This window comes from Lontra canadensis, unplaced genomic scaffold (assembly GCF_010015895.1).
Source record: "Lontra canadensis isolate GAN:19392208 unplaced genomic scaffold, GSC_riverotter_1.0 scaffold72, whole genome shotgun sequence".
In the NCBI taxonomy this organism is placed as follows: Eukaryota; Metazoa; Chordata; class Mammalia; order Carnivora; family Mustelidae; genus Lontra; species Lontra canadensis.
The window spans coordinates 9,331,671-9,352,669 of record NW_022631066.1 but is presented as its reverse complement, the minus strand read 5'-3'; the positions used below and the strand labels follow the sequence as shown (position 1 = coordinate 9,352,669).

At 45.0% G+C, this 20,999-nt stretch overlaps 1 protein-coding gene across 1 annotated transcript in view; it reads right to left on the bottom strand.

Annotated features, from left to right (window-relative positions):
• Positions 1 to 20,477, bottom strand: part of FAM171A1 (family with sequence similarity 171 member A1) — a 127,861-nt gene extending 107,384 nt beyond the window's left edge. The window contains exon 1 of the mRNA XM_032880918.1: positions 20,231 to 20,477. Within this exon, the coding sequence (XP_032736809.1) occupies positions 20,231 to 20,327 (97 nt within the window). The 5' untranslated portion in view covers positions 20,328 to 20,477. The remainder of the gene's footprint in view (positions 1 to 20,230) is intronic.
• Between the last annotated feature and the right edge of the window lie 522 nt (positions 20,478 to 20,999).

Here is a 20,999-nt window from a genome sequence, read left to right as displayed (position 1 = left end):
GAAAATGAGCGTAACCGGATTTGCTCTTTCAGCAAACACAGACCAAGGACCAAATGAGGAGAGGCAGTTGTGGTCTCAAGGAGAGACAGGCGGATGACTGGCGTGTACGCACAGCGGCTCCACGCGGGGTGGCAAGAGTCTTCTGATGTGCCCTCAGCACCTAGAACAGTGCCCAGAATACTGAAGCATTCCATAAATATTTGTTGAATAAATAGCAACGGTTTGCACACAGACCTGGGGAGGAAGGGGAAACCAGAGACGGCTCCTGAAGGGGAGGACGCTTGATGCTCCAAAAGAGGGAAGATGCGTCAGTCAGGCCAAAGCACTCCGCCGAGCATGCCCGACTCCCCTGAATGGAGACACCCCACAACTAGAACCCAGGTGGTGTGTGGGTGGGGGGAGGGCCCGGGGGTACATCTGATGACAGCTGGAAACTGAGGCCCCACTGTAAAGCAGATGCTCTGAGGGGTTCAGGGATGAAACCCTAGTTGCAGCTTTTTCTTAAGGGGAAGCGGAGGAAAGGAGGGACCCGAAGAGGACTAAGAAAGAGCAGCCCTAGCAGGAGAGAAGCCGGGAGGAGATCCTGCCATGGGAGTGGGGACGGCACATCACAGAGATGTTAGTACCCGTGTCTGAGGAGAGCGGACTGAGCTTGGGCTTCGGCAAAAGTCATTACTATTGAGTGGTGGGGACGGGGATGGACAACAGAGGGTTACGGGGTAAGTCTGGGGTGAGCAAGTGGAGAGACTGAGTGCAGACGGCCCCTTCCTGGCAGTGCAGTGAAAGAATCAAGAGCCGAGGGGGCTCTGGAGCCTGCAGTGGGGGCAGCGGGGGCCTTCCCAGGTCTGCCCTTAGAATGGGAGAGGCCTCCAGATCTGCAGAAGATACACAGAGGGGGCCACGGCTGGGGCATGCTGACCACCCGCTCCAGAATGAAAGCTGGAATGCCATGTGCCTGGGCTACGGGTGACTCTTCTCTACCTCTCCCTCCTACCCCCTTCCCTGAACCTGATTCCCTACAGTACAAACACACTGGGCACGGCTGGATCTCAGGCTTGCTCCTGAGCACGCTGGCTCTTACCTGGCAAGTGGTGCTATTTCCGGAGGCAAGGAAATGAACAGTTCAAGAGGAAGGGGGCTCAGGCACTCGACTCTACCTCACTCATTCAAAAACACAAAACAGAAATAAAAACCCCGTGATCTGGAAAGACAAGCGCTCACACAGACCATCATTTTACCGGCCTCCCCCAAGGCCTTCTGGGACTCTGCAGGCCGCCAAGAATCTCCAGGGAGATAAATTACAAAAAGGCCACTTAGGAATTCCATTGCCTCAGCAGACCTTGCACTGCCTTCCACAGCAGGACGGGCCAGCCAAGGCAGCCTGGGTGGGTGCATGGCCTGTTGCCACCAGGGAGCCCGGCAAAAGCCACGTCTTTCGAAGACAGCGACTCATAGGTCTAAGTCATGGGCTATGCCTTAAAAAAAAAAGGGGGGGGGGGAATCAAGGCCTCTATATCCAAGTAACAAGAGTCAACTATTATTTATTTAAACAAGCCCAAACAGCAGGCAATAAATGACGTCTTCAAGATGCCATCTGCCCAAAACTAAAAATTATACTAACATAAAACCGATAAAAATGGACAGGCTCTATTTACAGTTTGTAACAGCCGCACTCCACTTAAAAAGAAAGTATGAAAAGTACAATATCAACTACAAACTAGAACCAGGACAGTATCCGTATTTCTGCTGCTTCCCTGAAATAGTTTCTATTGGGTCAAAAACGCATGCAGCATGACTAGAGGTAGCCCACCTCTAACTGGTGACAGGCAGATTAAAGATCCCCAAACCAAGTCACTAAGAGCTATATAGGGTTTTTATCGTGTACTTAGAAAGAACATAATAAATGAATATTTTAATTATATGAATGAAGCAACCAAGCGGGAATTCTCACCCCAAAAAAGATGTGCAATCGCTTGCAAGTCATTGGGGTTCCACCACAACACTTAAATATACTAAATTACCTATCTCTCTTGAAGCTAGGTTTTGAATAAGGTGAGAATAAATCTTCTAGGTAGCTTTCTTAAACATGAAGTTAAAAATCTAAGGAAGAGGGGCACCTGGGTGGCTCAGGGGGTTAAACCTCTGCCTTCGGCTCAGGTGATGATCCCAGGGTGCTGGGATTGAGCCCCGCGTTGGGCTCTCTGCTGGGCGGGGAGTCTGCTTCCCTCCACCCCCTTTCTGCCTGCCTCTCTGCCTACTTGTGTTCTCTCTCTCTCTGTCAAATTAATAAATAAAATATATTAAAAAAAAAAATCTAAGGAAAAAGTAGCCAGATTCAATGGGTCTGCCTCTGTCTTTAAATATTAGGAAAGGGTGTGCATTGAACACTCAGTAGCTCAGGTGTGGTCCAGCGGCCAGCAGCACGGTAAGAGTTCAAGCATCTGAGGGGTCCTCCCAGACCCACTGACCCAGAATCAGCATTTAACAAGATCAGCAAGTGACTCATATCCACTTCGAAATCTGGGTAGCAGTGGTTAGAAGATTGGCTGGCTTTCCGTATTTTCACCCCAGACCCACCAGGAATGTGGAGATCAAGCAAGAAACCTCAGAAAGTTATCAAGTACGACTTTCATTATATTATATTTCATTTTACAATGTTGTTCAGTTTTATTTAAACTTTGCTCTAAGTAACAGAGCTATTTTCCTTTTCTTTGTCCATTAGCCTTAATTTTTAAAAGCTGTTTGGAACTTCATGGTACCATCCAGAGCAATGTCAACTTTAAATTATGTACAGTAATATTGTAGGAGGAATGGAAACTATTTCTCAAGTTCAATTTTAGATATGATTATGTAATTTTTCCTTTTCTCTCCTCTTTTTTTCCTGTGACAATTATAATTGGCTTATAAGCAAACCAGCATTACACAGCAAGCCAGGATGTCACTTAGAGTGTTACCTAGAAAAATGCTATGTCATTAGGGAGGCAGGGCTGGTGCAGTATAGAGCACAGAACAAGCCCATATGCACATGGTCCAGGCCAAACACAGGTGCTCTACAACAGGTCTAAGTACACACTTCCACCTGAAATGGCAGCGCCACAAACTGAAGAGTTAACAACATCCACTAACCTGTAAACTGAAAGAGTAGGGATCACTCGTCTATTTTATACTACCTGACAAAGACCAGGACGGGTTTAATAAGGATCCACAAGTGAGTGAGTGAGTAAATGAGTAGCACTCAAACCGTAGCTTCTCCCTACCACACTCTGCCCCTTCCAATTCTTGCAAAAGCAAGAGAATTCAGCGAACCTCCCGGCCATCCCTGATTGCCAAGCAGCCTCTGCCCACACTTGAGTTGCCTCTGCCACGGTGTCCATGAGGACCACTGGAGGGCTCATCGTTGGGCACTAGATCACTCCCACCCCATCGCTAAATAATTAGCAGCAGCTTCCTTATTTTGCACACTCTTCGCACATGGAAAGATAAACAGCGCACAGTCAATAACCCTACGGAAACTAAGTAAGATCAGGGTGAAGCGGCAATTTTCAATAACCTTCAAAGTCTTCTGCTGCTAAAGTTGACTTTGGAAAGGTTGAACTTTCTGCACCCTTTCAGCTGCTGTGGTGTGGATACTTCCCATTAACTCCACTGAAAGCAGGCCAAGAGTGAAAAAAGAAAGCTACAAAGATGAGTAAAAAAGAGAACTAGCTGTGTCCTCAATAAATCCCATGAGATTAGCAGAGGCTAGGGTTGAGGCAAGTAATGCTGGCAAAACCAGACCCTTTGATGCTGGAATAACTGGTTGAAGATTAACCAACCAATTGGGATCAAGGGGAAAAAGGGATGTGTAATAATCGGGGCGAGGAAGACAGATGAGACGGGGCAACTGGTTCCCAGACTTAGAATAACACCCGCGACTCATTATGCCCCTGCAGTAAGTAGGAGACCTGAGTTTATTAGCAAGCTCAGCCACTCCACTGATTATTGGGAGGCGGGGAGCTCTTTTTCAAATGCTTTATAAATGACAAAAAAGCTACAATTCACATGGATGGTAGTGTGCCCTCGGGAGTGTCTTCTTCTACTCCTCCACCTGATTCTTAGCCTTAAAACACCAGCTCACAAGCCACTTCCCTGGGAAGCCTCCCTGACTGCCCAGTTAGTTATTCCCTCCTCTGCACCCCTAGATGCTTTGCTCCTACCTATAGTGCTTTTTGTTTATCTGTGTTTCTCCCATGGGAGCTTGAGTTCCTGAAAAGCAGGGGCTGGGTCTTAATTATCTTTGGATCCCTAGAGCATGGAGCTGTAAGAAGTGACTGATAATGCCTGTTTTCGTTATAAACACGGGAGCTATGCTTGGTGGGTTAGCATGACTGCTGCCCAGGAAGGGGGTGCATCAGACTGGAGAATACCAAGAAAGACATTCTGGGAGATGAGGGCTCGTATGTGGGATTACCACCTTCATGCTGTACCAACACGTGACTTCAAGCCACACTCTCCTCTCCCCCACGTGTAACAAGGAATATTCTCTTTCCTGAATACCTCTCAGGATTATGAGGAAGGAGTAAAACAGATAGCAGACCTGAAAGTACTTGAAAATGTATAATTTAAGAGATTATTATCAACATTTCAGTGGTGAAAGGTAAGGAAAGTAGAGACTCTTTGTTATGCATATGACTGGCTGGCCGGAGGGTAGATGGATGGATGGATGGATGGATGGAGGGTGGATGGGTGGATGGATGCATGGGTAGATGGATGGATGGATGGGTGGAGGGATGAATGAAAGGATGGCTGGAGGGCAGATAGGTGGGTGGATAGGTGGATGGGTGAATAAAGAATGGCTCATCAGCCATGAAGCAGCAAAAAGGAAAGGAAGGCTAAGAAGTATCCAGCTTGAAATCTTGCCAGGCCATTGTCTTATGTAAATGTCTCCATAAGGATTCTGAATTTAGAAATGGGAAAATATGAGCAGGGAATAGCCCCATCTAATTAACAAAATGTTACCTAATTAATGAACCTAAAAAATATCCTGGTCTGAAAGCTAGTAACTCCTTTCTCTTGTTTACTTAGCATTTATGTAGTACTTTAACATGTATTGATCCAGAATGCCTAAGTTTAATATTTAATGCAACATCTAATAGATTTCCATCAAGACACTGAAAGAAACATCATTATAGGCAATGATTTTATTTTATTTTTTTTAAACAATAGCTTCTAAAGAGATTTTTTTTTTAATATTTATTTATTTGACAGACAGAGATCACAAGTAGGCAGAGAGGCAGGCAGAGAGAGAGGGGGAAGCAGGCTCCCCGCTGAGCAGAGATGCGGGGCTCTCGATCCCAGGACCCTGGGATCATGACCTGAGCCGAAGGCAGAGGCTTTAACCCACTGAGCCACCCAGGTGCCCCAATGATTTTATTTTTAAATTTGAAAAGGCAAATGAGGTTCAAGATGTTTTTAAAAAAAACTATTTCAAACAGTAGCGGAGAAAGTGCACAATAGGAATCTTTTTTCAATTTGATCTCTAACTAAAAACCTAAGTTACAGCACAAAAGAATCAAAATATAAAGTCTGCCTGAAAAGCCATTTTAACAGTCTGTGCTACCAAGAGGTGAGTGAGCTAAATAAAAGGGCCGCTCTCTAAGTTTAATTTCACTAGGCGGTCTTTAAGTTTATAGTAAAGGAAAAAACGTGCCCACAAAACCGTGCACTGAGCATATGCCTTGTGCGCCAAGTGAAATAGTTTAGGAAGGAGAGACTTAATTTTGCGGCAGCCATACTCGTCACATTTGGACAAGCTGTGGACTGAGGGGGCTCTGCACATAGAGCCTGGAGAGCAAAGCTACATTTTAAAAGGGCTCCCTGCGCTCCAGCAGATGGGCTGTAAACTTGACCAGACTGCAGGCACCGCGTCCTCCACCCTCACCAGTTGAATGCATTAACTTTTCTATTCCTTTCCCATATGCTTTATCGCACATTCAAAAACATGGACAGCAGATGGTAGGTAACAAAGAAAGAGATCAATCAACCGAGCCAAAATGGAAAAACCTTGCTCTAACGGGAACATCTAAAAGCCACTTACCTCCAACCTCCCATTAAGATGGGGCTATTTTAATAATCAAATGACATTAAACAGAAGTAACTTCCTTAATGCCATCCCGAAGACGTACACTCTGCCCTTCTGTATTAGGATATCTGCCATAAGAGACTTGCGTTTTTCTAATGCTATTCTGTTTTCCTAACTTGGAATAACCACAGATTTCCTTAATATCAGAAACATAGACACGATAATAGAAGGGTCAGAAGTTGCCAGAGAATGCTTTTCTATCACATTAAACAGGAATAATCGTAGGGTTCTGAGGTTCCACATTCAGGTATCAGAGGGAACAAACAAATCTCAGGAGTACAGAAGCAAGAAAATGTTCTAAGTTTGGGGGAAAAAGACCCAACCTTCTCCTTTTATGAAATCTCTATTTTAATTTAAACAGAAGGCCTATTAATGCCACTAATTCTGTCTGGGTAGAAATCCAAAGACAAAGGGCTTGGGGAAAGTACCTGCACTAACAAGACAACAGTACACACAGCAGGAAAACTGTGCACAGGTGTCACTGTTCTTTGCATGGATACAGTTTCTAAAAGGCAGCTCAGAAACAGAATAAAAATTAGGAGAGGCCACATGGGGGAAGAAATTGAACTGAAAACTAGAGGACCTGACTTAAACACCCACTTCCTCCCTAATCCCAGACATGGATCTCTGGGCACAGCCTGATCCCACAAAATCTGCATGTGAGCCGGCATGTGCATTTGAAACGTCTAATGTGTATCTTATAGGTTAATGGCACAAGCAAGGGAAATAAGGAAACAACCATAGCTTGTCTCAATTTCCAAAAGATATACCAATTGTTAGGAGAGTTTTTTAAATGTCAAGGAATTCCATTTTTTTCCAGTAGATCTCTTGGTATGCTCAACTCTGATTCAAAGTTTCTGACTTCCATGAATCGATGTTTAGAACTTTACTATCTTAACTTTTTTAACAAGAGGCTACTAGAATACTTTGAGGGATTGACGGAATACACTATTGACTCAAAAGGGTTAATGAACAGTCCCCAGTAATTTCTAGAAGCTGCCTGGTCATTAACAGTTCCTGGCACTTGTTTGAGTGTATCAATTCTTACACCTTGCAACTAGCATGTAACCCTTAGGTTTCCTTTAAAGAGAACAAACATCCAGTCGCCTACGTGGCTCAGTTGGTGAAGCATCTGTCTGACTCTTGATTTTGGCTCAGGTCATGATCTCCGTGCTCAGTGTGGAGTCAGCTTGTCTCTCTCCCTCTGCTCCTCCCTTGGTGCACACACACACTCTCTCTCTCTCTTTCCCTCTCCAATCAATCAATCAATCAATCAATTAATCAATTCTTAAATAAAAAATAAAGAGAACAAGCTTTGAAACTTGACACTTCTAGTCCCATGTATCCATGTAACCTACATAACCTCAGCAGTATGCAAATATTAGACTCTGGAAGGGTTACTTTTTCTTTTTCTTTCTTATTCCTTCTCTACCCTGACACACACACACACACACACACACACACACACACACACTCCACATGCATGGATCATGGCTCATCTGGCAGGTGATGGGATCAAGTGGTTCTCATGATCAGATGGGATGTTTGGTGAGGGGATGATCCGGTCATGTGATAGACCTGAATAAATTATCAAAGAAAAATAAAAGTCTGTGTAAAAACATTGTTGAACATAAACATAATGGTGAAACCTCAATTTTGATTTAAGATTTATTTTATTTTATTTGACAGACGGAGATCACAAGTAGGCAAAGAGGCAGGCAGAGAGAGAGGAAGGGAAGCAGGCTCCCCGTGGGGCAGAGAGCCTGATGCGGGGCTCAATCCCAGGACCCTGAGGAATCATGATCTGAGCCGAAGGCAGAGGCTTTAACCCACTGAGCCACCCAGGCACCCCCCTCAATTTTGATTTCTAAAAGTGCTTGAACAGTCTTCAAAACTGAAAGCCCATTACAGCTGGAAAATGAAATGTATGCACTGGGTTGTTCGTCTATCACTCTATCTATCTACTACGTACAAATCTGCCCACCAAAATGGCTAAAATTAAGGAACTAACACCACCGAATGATGGTAGGAATGTGGAACAACAGAAATTTTTTGTGGGAGTATAGAAAAATACAACCAATTTGGAAAAAAGTCTAGCAGTTTCTTGTGAAACTAGAAACATTCACCTACCTATAACCCAATTCTTTTTTTCGCAAGAGCAGTGAAAACATGCCCAAAGAGCAACTGTATAAAATTGTTCAGAGCAACTATATTTACAACAGCCAAAACCCAGAAATAACTTGTGTGTCCGTCAACAGGAGAATGGATAAACTGTAAGATATTCGCCCAGTGGAATACTATTTAGCAATCTATTGCTACAAGCATCACAATGGATCTAAAAAACAAGTTACAGCAAACAAAGAAGCCAGTGTACACACTGTATGATTCCATTTCTGTGAAGGTCTACAAGAGGCAAGAAACAATCTATGGTGGAAAAAATCTGAACAGTGGTTGCCCCTAAGTGATAGAGGCAGACATTTATCGGCGGGGACATGAAGGAACTTTCTGAAATGATGGTAAGATTCTGTATCATGATGGGATTTGGCTTTGCACAGGTATATTCATATGTCAACACTTAAGGCTGGTCTATTTCCTTGTATGTAAACTTTCCTTTAAAAAAATCAAATATTGAATACTAATTAATGATAGGCATGCTGCTGTATTTGGAGCAAAGGACAGTGATATTTGAAACGTACTTTATAATGCATCAAAGCAGAAGACAGATAAATGGATGGACTGATAGATAATAAAGCAAGTATAATAAAATGGTGATTATAGAATCTAAGTGGTGAGTATTGGTATTCACTGTAAAATTCTTTCCATTATTTTGCATGACTAAACATTTTCATGAAATAAACTGGAAAAAAATCTGTTATAGTCCCATAATAGCATCATTTAAAAATTTATTTTCTGGATCATTGTATAAGCAAAGAAGAATGTAGACAGTTTTGGGGTTTTTTTTTAAGAGTGAAAAAGATTAAACTTCTGCAAGTAAATTCAAATACCAAATAAATACTGGTATTTCACGCTTACTTCAGAACGACTAAAGCCCTCGCTTGATGCCCTAAGGAGAACAAGGCCATCTCATTACGCTCTACGGATCCAAACATACCTGGAGAACCGTCTTACAAATAACCACATCCTTCCCCTCCGCCAACTCTCCAAATGGCTGGGTCCTAACAAGTTTCTCTTGTTATGTAAACTGTCTGCCAAATACTAATGGGCTCTGAACACAAGCCAGAAGATTCCCCCAAGCCCAGCTGGGTGTAACCCCAAATCCCACCCTGCTCGACAGGACCTCCCCCAAGAGCTCAGGAGTTACTTGTGGGAGCTGCTTATCGCTTCTACGCATCTGGACCCCACACAACATGAGGCGCAGAGCTTGGCCCTCAGGAGCTGCTCAGTAAATAACTGTTCAAGGTTGCTTTCCATCATTCAAAAGCAAAGCAGGGACCACACAAGGGCGCAGATTTGTCTTTCTTCATAAAAACAACCCATTAATAGGCCCTTATTTACACTGGTAAAAGGCCGTAGGATCAAAATTGTGGGACGTTATGATGTAATCCGCCAACTCTTACAACAGCAGCACTGTCCGAGGACGCAGGGCGGGTTGCCTTGTGTCACATAGGGGACTCTGCCACTTACTGTGGGTTTTAAGGCAAATGGTTTAACTTCTTTGCTTCTCATTATCTCACTTTTCTATGAAATGAGACGGATATTTACACCTCGCAGGAGTGACGTGAAGATTAAGGACGATAATCCATCAGGGTACAAAACAGCATCATGTCTGAGAGGTAATGAGCACCCCAGGCATGTTAGCCCGTCGTTATTCGTACTTTTCATGTCTCTGTGAATGAAGCAGAGAGTGCCTGCCACGATCACACGGATTTAACATTAAACATATTACAGATACCATTAATATTTACCATTCAGTGAATTCACTAAATCACAGTGATCGAACTGAATTGCAGTTTCAAGTTCTCAGGGTCGAACTACAAAAACTCGGGGCTGCTTGAAACAGACCATTTGGTATCCCATAAGCTGTCCTAGGATCTCCTTGCATACGAGACTGTGTTGGACTTGCAAGGTCTCAGGGCAGCAAAGGATGGAGGAGTTACCGTTCAGAGTCCTCCTTGGAACTTGCCAAAGGAAGACGTTCTGCCGTCTGCCTTCCCATTCTCACTGACCTCTATGGCAGGTTCCCTATCCTCTCTGCCCAGGGACCCCCTGTCCACATTATGGCTGTGGCAGGCAGAAGGAACCCCTGGAAGAGGTCTACCCCCTTCACCCCTGGAACCACCAAATATGTCACTTTAAATGACAAAAGTACTGCAGGGGTGATTAAGGTTATAGACTTTACGATAGGGAGATTTTCCTGGATTATCTGAAGGTTCAAGGTAATCACACAGGCCATCTTAAAATCAAAGAAGTCTCTCTGGCTGGGGCCGGAGAGATGCAGCAGGAGGAGAAGTCCGAGAATGGTGAAAAAGGGGTGAGATGTGAAAAGGCCTGCAGGTGCTGCTGCTGGCTTAGCCATGGAAGGGCCAAGATGACAGAATGCAGGTGGCCTTAAGGAACAAAGAAAGGCTCCAGGCTGATAGCCAGTAAAGAAAGAGGAACCTCGGCCTGATATCTAACTGCAAGGGACTAGATTCTGAAACTGTAATTTAAATCAGTTTGGAAGCAAATTATTTCCCAGAGCCTCCAAAAAGGACTGGGGTGCAAAGGACACACACCACCCCCATACCCAGGTACTACCAGGGTAAGAAGGAGGAGCTAACACCTCACCCACTGACGCTGTGCTGTTGATTATTGTTTTAAAGTCAAAAGGTCTTGGGGCACCAGGGCACCATGTTAAACGTTACCTTCAGCTCAGGTCATGAACTCGGGGTCCTGGGATGAAGCCCCACTGGGCTCCCTGCTCACTGGGGAGGCTGCTTCTCCCTCTGCTTCTCCCTGCCCCCACTTGAGCGTGATCTCTCTCTCTCTCAGATAAATCAATAAAATCTTAAAAAATAACAGAATAAAATAATTTACAAAAATCAGAAGTCTTACTAATGTGACTCACCTTAGGGATTGAGCACAGCTTAACCAAAGTGTTCAGTGACTTTAGTTCAGCCTTGTCAGAATTACATTAAAAATTACATTAAAGGGGTGCTTGGGTGGCTCAGTCAGTTGAGTGTCCAACTCTTGATCAGGTCATGATCGCAGGGTCATGAGATCGAGCCCCACATTCGGCTCCATGGTCATTGAGAAGCCTGGTTGGGATTCTCTCCCTCCCTCTCCCTCTGCACCTCTCTGTGTGCTCTCTCTCTATAAATAAAATACAGTAAAAATCTTGAAAAAAATTTATATTAGAAATCTTTCCCTCAATACAAATTCAGTAATCTTTCCATTCAAATTCTGAGCTCAAAAAAAGTAAGTCAAAGCAAATGAAATGCTCACCTGACTTGGAAATGATTAACTTCCCTTATTAAACTCACATTTCTTTGTCTCTATGAGGTACAGCTTAAAACAAAACAAATAAAATGATGACACTAATCTTTTATAAACTCAACACTCACTTCAAAGTTATCCTTCCCCAAGCCAGGTTTTCCTGTGCCACTTGATACTTCCCACAAATCCAAAAGATCTTGCCAGTTTCCACATTTGAGTATGTGTTTATATGTTTTACATAAAATTAAGGGCTCAAAATAGTGGAACATATCAGATCTATATTTATTTATTCATTTATTTATTTATTTTAAAGATTATTTATTTATTTGACAGAGAGAGAGAGAGAGATCACAAGCAGGCAGAGAGGCAGGCAGAGAGACATGAGGAAGCAGGCTCCCTGCTGAGCAGAGAGCCTGATGCGGGGCTTGATCCCAGGATGTGAGATCATGACCTGAGCTGAAGGCAGAGGCTTTAACCCACTGAGCCACCCAGGTGCCCCTCAGATCTATATTTAATCACCTTATCTTCCCATTCAATTTAAGTAATATGAGTTTTACCTAATTGTTTTGCAAGTATTATTCGGAGCTTTACCTGACATTGGAAATCACTACAGTACCAGTATTTCCAATCAACGCTGTCACAGTTTAACTATTTGATCACCAAGAGGCCATCTCTTAACCACATTTATAACTAACAGGTGCCCTGAGTGATGTCCTCATGCTTATGCTCTCTAAAATTAAACTTCCTGTGTCCCACTGTGGATAAATCCTTCAAGTACCTGGAAATACACATCACAACTTATGGTGGACTTTTAGTCAGACAAGTGTTACTAGGTTTCATCTTACTCAAGAGACTCTTATCCAATTACATAAAAAAGTCCCTTAGCGATACCTTCTTAATTTACTTTTCCAGTTTCCTTCTAACTGGATTGTAAAACATCAGAGGATAAGGATTTGAACAAGCTTACCCCAAAATCAGGTGTTCCCCTCCACACAACCCTTTTTGTCTAGGAGGGTCTTCCTACAGTATGTGCTCTGTATTTAGGGTTGTAAGAGCGTCAACGGGAGCACAGCCAGAGGTGGAGGGAAGGGAAGGTGAGGATATACCGAATTCCCCCCCCCGGGTGACGAATGGAACGTTCCAGCTAGAGAAGATGATTTAAGCTGGTGGAGCAGGGTGCAAAGGTTGGAACGGGCACATGAGGAAAGGCAGGAAAGCTGTCAAGGCCAGACTAATTTAGACTTCATACTTCGGGCAACTGGAAAGTATTAAATGTTGTTCTGCAGAACAAAATGGCATTTGAAGAGGGACCCGTGGACAGACCTTAGGCTGAAAGAACAGATTAAAACAGGAAGAGAAAAAGACAGGATGCTTTCAACAAGTACCTCACGAGAGCGAGGGATACGTGATCATGAAAATGAGGAGAAATGAGTGAATCACTGTTTAGGAGATCTAATGGGAAGACAAGGTCTTCTTTGGCCTTAGAGTAACTGAGTGATTCTCTGCTTTTCTCCATTCTGTACTTACCTTTCGACCAAAGCCCTGAACTCGAGAAGACCAAGCTTCTCTCTGTTCTCAAGTTCAATTCCTGGGGAGAAGACTTAAGCAGGGACACTTCATTCTCCTTCTCCTTCTCCCAGCCCCTGGGGTTTGAATCCCACACGTCTGCACTCAACCACCAGAGACCCCATCTGCTGCTCTTCTAGGACCTGTTCAAATGGCTCACATGTCATGTAGCTCCCCTCTCTGGGCTACACTGAGCTTAACTCTTTGCTCCCAGCAAGACAGAAACTGCAGGAGATCAAGTGGTTTTGCTCTTGCTATGATGCCCAACAGGTGCTCTGTCCAGGTGTCTCACCCAGTTCTCCCTCTGCCTGCCTTGGGGCCTGGGGCCCAGAGTGGGTGGGGTTCATCAGCCTCCAGAGGCACAGGTATCAGAGACGGTGTGCTGAGCCCCTGAGACAACACCTGGGAGGCCATTCCAAGTTGGGGGGCAGCATCCTTTTATTATGTAAAGGCACTGGGGCGGCCTACAGTGACATTCAAGGACAAGGTTCTTTTACCTTGTTTAGTCACTAAGTGATAAGTTTCGACAAAAACTAGACCACAGTTTAAAAGCAACCAAGATTTCTGGAGCACCTGGGTGACTTAACTGGTTAAATGTCTGACTCTTTTTTATATTTTTTTAAACATTTATTTATTTGAGAGAGAGACATGTGTGTATTCGCACAAGTACAAGTAGAGGGAGGGGCAGAGGGGGAAGGAGAGGAAGAGGGAAAGAATCCTAAGTACACTTTTTGGACTCATGACCTGAGCTGAAACCAAGAGTCAGATGCTCAACCGACTGAGCCACCCAGGTGTCCCTAAGCAACTGACTATTGATTTTGGGTCAGTCATGATCTCAGGGTCATGAGATTGAGCCCCATGTCAGGCGCCGCACTAAGTGTGGAGCCTGCTTGAGACTCTCTCTCCCTCACCCTCTGCCCCTCCCCTGCTCACTCACATGCATTGCCTCTTTTTTTCTCAAAAGAAAAGAAAAAGAAAAGAAAGAAAAAGAGCAAGAAAGATTTTTCAAAGTGGCTTTTGGCAGGGGTTTGGGAGGTTCCGTATTCTTCCTGCAGGTATGGCTAATTCCAACTCTAGAAGAAACACAGAAGATCTGATGCGCTCTGCTTATGAATAAATCACAGCCTACTGAGTTCATCTGGGAGAGAACGTTGTTTGGTGATAGTGGTGGGGGGAGGTCCTTGACACACTTGCTAAGGATCCTCAACATGGCTCCAATCTGGCAGGATTTTGTTCAAAAGATGCAAAAACTCCATGCACTTCTCCAAATGTTATCTTTGGTAGCTTTGGTTCCCCAAAATGGTCCACCGTTGCTGTACCATTACCCTGACTGCTTGGGTGCCCATTTCTTTTTACACTCCTTAGGGGTCAGTATCTGTATCCGTTTCCTATTGCTACCATAACAAATATCACCACTCAGTGGCTTAAGACTGGGCTACAGTGAAGATGTCAGCAACATAACATTCCTTCTGGAGGCTCTGGGGGAGAAGCCATTTCCTTGCCTTTCCCAGCTTCCAAAGGCTGTCTGCATTCCTTGGAACATGGCCCTTTCTCAACCCCACAGCAAGCAGTGAAGTATCTTCGTTGTCTCTCTCACACTGGCCCTCTCCTTCCATGGTCACATCTCCATCTTGGACTCTGATCTTCCCACCTCGCTCTTGTAAGATTCCTTGTGATTACACTGGGTCTACCTGGGATAATCTAGAATAATCATCCCATCTGAAGATCCTTCCTGAGCTCTGCAAAGTCCCTCTTGCCATTTAACTAATACATTCACGGGTTCCGGGGTTCGGGACACGGACATCTCCAGGGGCCATTCTTCTACCTTCCACAGGGTCTGTGTGTTAAGAAAGTGCCATAAGCTCAGGTCACCTTAATTCTCTAGGCCTGAGTTTCCCTGTCTCCAGAACAAGGAGGATAAACTTGACCTCAATGTTCCTTCTATGTTACACAAATGTATCTATTTTGATCTAAAGACATCTACGGAAGTGTGCCATATAAATACACCCGTAACACTACCAACTATGTGAACTAGAAAGTGGAGAAAGGATCTAAGGAGATACCCTGGTTTTGAGTCTAGTTAGTAGAGGACTTCTGGTGTGCTGGGTTGGAGGAGGTTGAAAGATGAGCTGGAGGCAGAGCACTGAAAGGGAAAGGTTTAGTATTGTGTTGGAGAAAAAGGAACAGAGCTAAGACATCATGTCAAGGCAAGAGAGAAAAAAATGGGGTCATCCACATAAAAAGATTTCATTACTTGAATCTGTGTGGATTAGTAAGTTCTGTAAAGGGTAAGTGAAAGAAATAAAAAGGAGCAAATGTTTGCACACTGATTTGAATCCAAGAGGAAGAGGAGCTGGTGAATAAATCATTTAAAATAGAGGCTTGACCAGAGGAAGGTAGAATCACCTTAAATATGTTGACTCAACTGTTTGCTCTTAGGGAACTTTTTATGAAGCCTTTCTAGAGTCATGAATTGCCTCAAATTTTGCCTATTTACAAGTCTGATTTTATAAAAACAATTCTTTTCTTAACATAGGGCATACTATTGGGTCACACTGTAGAATTTCTTTAAAAATAATTATTTCATACAATTAACTGGTCTATTTAGAGTGCTGAAACTTAATTTTAAAAATGGATTTCTGAATGCCAGACTGGCTCAGCTGGGGGAGCATGCGACTCTTGAGCTCAGAGTTGTGGGCTCAAGCCCCAAGTTTGGTGTAGAAATCACTAAGAAAAGTAAAGAAACTTAAAAAAAATTTTTTTTAAATACATTCAGTTCCATGTTTAGTGGAACTGAATAGCTTGGCCAGGACTAAAGTCTTTAAAAGTCCTTAAATTACATTCAGTTAAATCAAACAAAAATGACTTAGTTACAATTATTTCTTTGTTATTCGATAAAACTATAAAAGCATCATGGAAGTATGTGATAACTTCCATTAGACATGTTTCACAAAAAGTATAGGAGATAGGTGTTATCACATGACAAATTCTTCCATCTAGAGTTCTGAAAATTTTTTAAACAAGTTTTCCTTCAGTATTATTATACATGTCTGTTATGTCCAACTTATTCCTTGTGCTTTTTTTAGCATGTAGTAGTTGCTAGAATTACTAAATTAGTATTTCTCAACAATAAAAATGTACAGCTAGATCTACAGAAATAATCAGTAATTTCTTTAGAAAGAAGAATTGAGTAAAGCTTAAAAAGTACTTTCATTTGCAAGCTATTAGTTTAGAAATCTATACAACAGTTTCCTTTCCTTGGCTAGAATTTTAAGCAAATAAGCTGTAAATTACAAAACATTTTAGGAAAAGTACAAATACGATACAAAAATAATTCATAAAGTCATTTCAAAGTCTTGGCCAGAAACTACCTAGATACTGCGGTGGCTTTTGCAGAGTTCCCACACCTGGTACACAATAAAGCCCGGTGACCTCAGCCAGTCCAAGAGCTACAGTTTCCCAGGATGTGAGTTTTATTTAGATGTTATGTTCTTAACATAGTGTCAGCATAAGTCATGCTTGTCGGGTGATCCTCCTGATACATACATCGCTACATGGTCTTTCAACTGATCATGTTGTTCTAATAACTGAAATTTGAATTTGGCAAAGAATAGACCTCTCAAAGAGAAGAAAGAAAACCAACCATTCAGCTCAAATGTTATGACAGATTGTAGCTTTTTGGAGATGAACATAAAGTTAGCACATCATTGCAAAATATCTTACTATTAGATAATGAGCAGCAAACTAAAGATCATACAATTTAAGTCTGAGCATGAAGTCCTTAACCTAGCTCTGACCTTTCTTTTGGCACGTAGCAACAGTGTTGGGCTTCAAAACTATGTCCCTATGGAGCACATCTGCACAGCCTACTGCCGCTTCCAGGAGAGCCCCTCTCTGAAGCCAGCTTAATGCACAGTTGTCCGAGAGGTGAAGAGAGTAAAATTTAGTTGGTACTTCTGAATAACAGTTGCTTTTCTCCTCAGAAAAAAAGTAGATATGATAAATGCTTTAGAGAAACTTAGAGGGAAACACTTCATAAAAGCCCATTATCGTGTTCCAGAGCTAATTCAAATCCATGATCAGCAAAGCAAAACTTCACTTGGACAGCTGTTGCCTATGAAATCCCTTTGCTGGGTCAAAGCAGCTACAGGAAGAATAATCTGAAGTCAAACCTTAAATTTTATCTTGAATATATAAAGGGCAAAGTAATGCTAAGAAATGTTGCAGATGTTCATTTCCTTAGATGAAGTGACAAAGACTTGTTTAATAAAGACGGTGTCATTTAGTTTCAGGGATCTACCTGTAATACTACAGGATACACAGTATCTATCTGTGGGTTCCAGGTTTCTAAGTAATTTTTCCTAAGCCATTTCTAAACTCTGTTGGTGTGAACTTGGTATGAGCACAAGGCATGTTCAAAGCATGATTCAAGGAACCATTTCTACAACAGAAGCAAAACTTACTAATCAGGTTTTAGGGAGAGTATAAGTAAAGATCGAAGTTTTCCTCTAAACAGTGCACTATGTTGCACTATAATGTGTGCAGTAGCTATCTTCAATCCTTGACTCATTCAGCACTACCTGAGCACCAACTACATACAAAACAGACTCCAACTTGCTGGGGAACTGCAGAGTGAAATCAAAATGTAGCATTTTCCTTCCCCCTGTATGGGATCTAGGAGAAAAGAGGTGAATTAAAAACAATGTTACATACAAGTTGAGTGTCAAGATGGTTTGAGGAAAACAGTTGGGGGAAGGTGATCTTCCAACCTCAAAGGAGCAACTGTCTATTCTCTTAAAAATGGTCCTAGCTCAGGGCTGCATGGCACAGTTGATTAAGTGACTGACTCTTGATTTCAGCTCAGGTAGTGATCTCTGGGTCACGAGATAGAGCCCCTTGTGGGGACTGTGACAGCCCCGCCTGGGCCTCAGTGGGGAATCTGCTTAAGTCTCCTCTCCCTCTGCCCCTCCCCCCAGCTCTGCACAGTCTTTCTCTTTAAAATAAATAAATCTTAAAAAAAAAAAGGTCCTGGCCCAAAACCTAGATAACTGATAGTGAGACTGTGACTTCTGGTGAAGGTCCTGGGCTCAATACTTTAAGAAGCAATCCTACCCAGTCAAAGCAGTAATCCTGGGGGAAAAATATTCCAAAACACTTGGTCTTACACTCAAACCGTACCATATACTAAGGCACTCCAAACCATGGTATAAATATCCCACTGGTTGACCATTTCTCACCCACTTCAAAGAATATTCCATTTCTGACAGTTTAGTTATGCAATCTGATTTTTAGCAGTAAGACTTCTGTAAAGTTTGGTCTTCAACTGTTTTAAACATAGCAGGTTTCGTTCATGACTTTTTTTTTTTTTTTTTTTCATTTGAGGCCATGCCTTCCACTATTTTATAAGGGCATGAACTTAATGTTTCTATATATTCTGATTTCAAGTGCAAAACACTCACCCCGTTCTTTGGAATTAATGGCCTCATTGAAACACAAATATCATATTCATTAAAATAGCTGATTCCAAGAGCAGTAGGGTATTAATGAAAGAGACTACAATTCTACACCGATGATCTAATGTTCTAAACATTCATTTCCTACTGAAGAGACATATGGGTCTTTTTGTACCTTGCCAATGTCCCCCTTTCCACAATATACATTACTAAATTTATACACAGTTCATAACAGTCCTATTATATCACAGCTATAAAAAAAAAAATGATGAAAGAGATGCCAGCAAATGATCCAGCAAGGGACCAATAGGCAAACCTTTAATTCAACATGTAGGTAACAAACTAAACCCAGCCATGGGTAGATAGGACCTTCTTTGCCTGTCGCAACATCATGAGTGGAAGTCCACCCAGGGTTCTCTGCTCCCGGGCAATATTTGAATATTTGCTACAAGGGAAGGAGGTTAGCATGAAGAAAAGGGGGTAAGTCAGGGTCTGGGCAAGAGGATGGTGTCCGCTTGGATGAGGTGCTCCTGGTTCATTCCATCCACACAGTAGACCTTACAGGCCTCACACCTTTCTGCCAGGAAATAACACGGGCAAGGAGTCCGCGGGTGGGGGTCTACAGAGCTGTAGGGACACTCTCTCCGGAGCCCAGAGAGGCCCCAGGAAGGCCCAGCAGCGGTGTCCGGGGTGACTGCAGCTGCTCATCTGCCCCGGCCTCACTCACCCTTTTGAAAAGACAGGCAACACAGAAGCACTCAATTTTGTCCCCACACACGCGTGCAAAGGAAGCTTCGGGGTCCCCCCCTCCAAATAAATTCTTATTTTAAAAACAAAAGACAGGCTTGTGGCCATTACTCCCAGGTCTAGAAAGCAGATTTGCAGAGGCCAAAGATTAGACAAAAGGCATGCGCTGGCGACATACAAACCTAGAAATGATTTTTTTTTTAAGTGATTAAGGCCTCCCAGTTCTAATTTTGTCTACCCTTTTGGGGATGATTCCTGGGGCGCTGAGCAAATCCCCTAAGGCCTTGAAAAGACGTCGGACAGGGAGGGGGAGAAGACCCCGAAACTTTCCCAAACTGCGGCAGGCTGGTGTCTGGCAGCGGCCACAGACCTCGGGTCCCAGGGCGCGGGGGGCACTCCAGAGGCGGGGGCCACCTCCTCCACCGCCACAACAAAAGGGCCGAATTCAGCCTTCGCACTCGGGTGTCCAGGACCCAAGCCCCAAGGGTGGATCGGACGGCGGCGACCCCGGGGCAGCCCCTCTCGCCGGGGCGAAGGAGAAGATGGAGCCTCGTGTCCGTGTCACGGCATAAAGGAAAGGACCTTCGGATGCACGTAGACGAGCCCCCCCGAAGCAGCAACAGCTGGTGCCACCCGCGCGCCCCTCGGGCCTCGGCCTCGGACCCCGCCGGAGCCTCTGCCCGGGGCACCTCGGCGTCCCCCGGCGGCGCCGCCCCCTCGGGAGCGAGGCGCGGGGGCTGCAGGCCCGGCGGCTGAGGCTGCGGCTGGGGCTCCGGCAGCTCGTCGACACAATGCGGCCCGAGAGCCTCCCCGCCCGCCGCCGCCACTGCGGCAGGCCCGTGGCCGACACAAAAGCCCACCGGCCGCCGGCCCTCGCGCCTCCCCGGCCCCGCCACCGCGCACCGACCTTGGGCTCCGGCGCCCGGCTCCCGCAGCGTCTTGGTCTCCGCCTTCCAGACGTTGCAGCCCAGCAGGCAGAAGAGGAGCGCCGCGGACCTGCTCATCTCCGCGCCGCAGGGCCCCGGGCGGCTCGGGCTCGCCGACCACCGGGACGGAGCGGCGCGTCAGGGGCGGCCGGGCGCCGCGCCTCCCTCCATGTCGCCTGGCTCCGCGCGCGCCGGGCCCGCCGCCCGATTGGCCGCGCCCCCACCCGGCGCGGCGCCGGGCTCCGCAGCCCACGGCCGCTCCCTCCTCCGCGCACCCCGGTGGGTTTCCCCGAAGAGCCGCGGCGGCGGCACCGCCAACTCTTTAACCCCTTCGTGCCTCCCGCCCCGCCCGCGGGCGGCGCCCAGGCCCCGCCGTGGTGCCACCTGGCGGCCGCGGCGCCGCGCCGGGAGGGGGCCGCGCGCCCACGAGCCCAGCTCCAGCCCGCGCAGCGACCCCCCCTCACCTCCGCCCGCGCGCCCTCGAGCCTCCCCAAGGACCGCGAGCTCGACCTTTGGCTCCAAGACAGTCTCAGCACCTACCCCCCCCCCCACCTCTCCGCGATTTCCCGCTATTTTGTAGAAAATAAAACACCTGCTTTTCTGCGCTGAGGCCTTCGCACCTGTTAACTCAGGGTCCTCAAGACGCCATTTATGTCTCAGGGCGTGGCCTGCCTCAGTTTCCTCGGTATAAAGCAACCTGCAGCTACTCAGGTCTGCCTATGTTCCCCAAGGTTGACCTGACACCCAGTG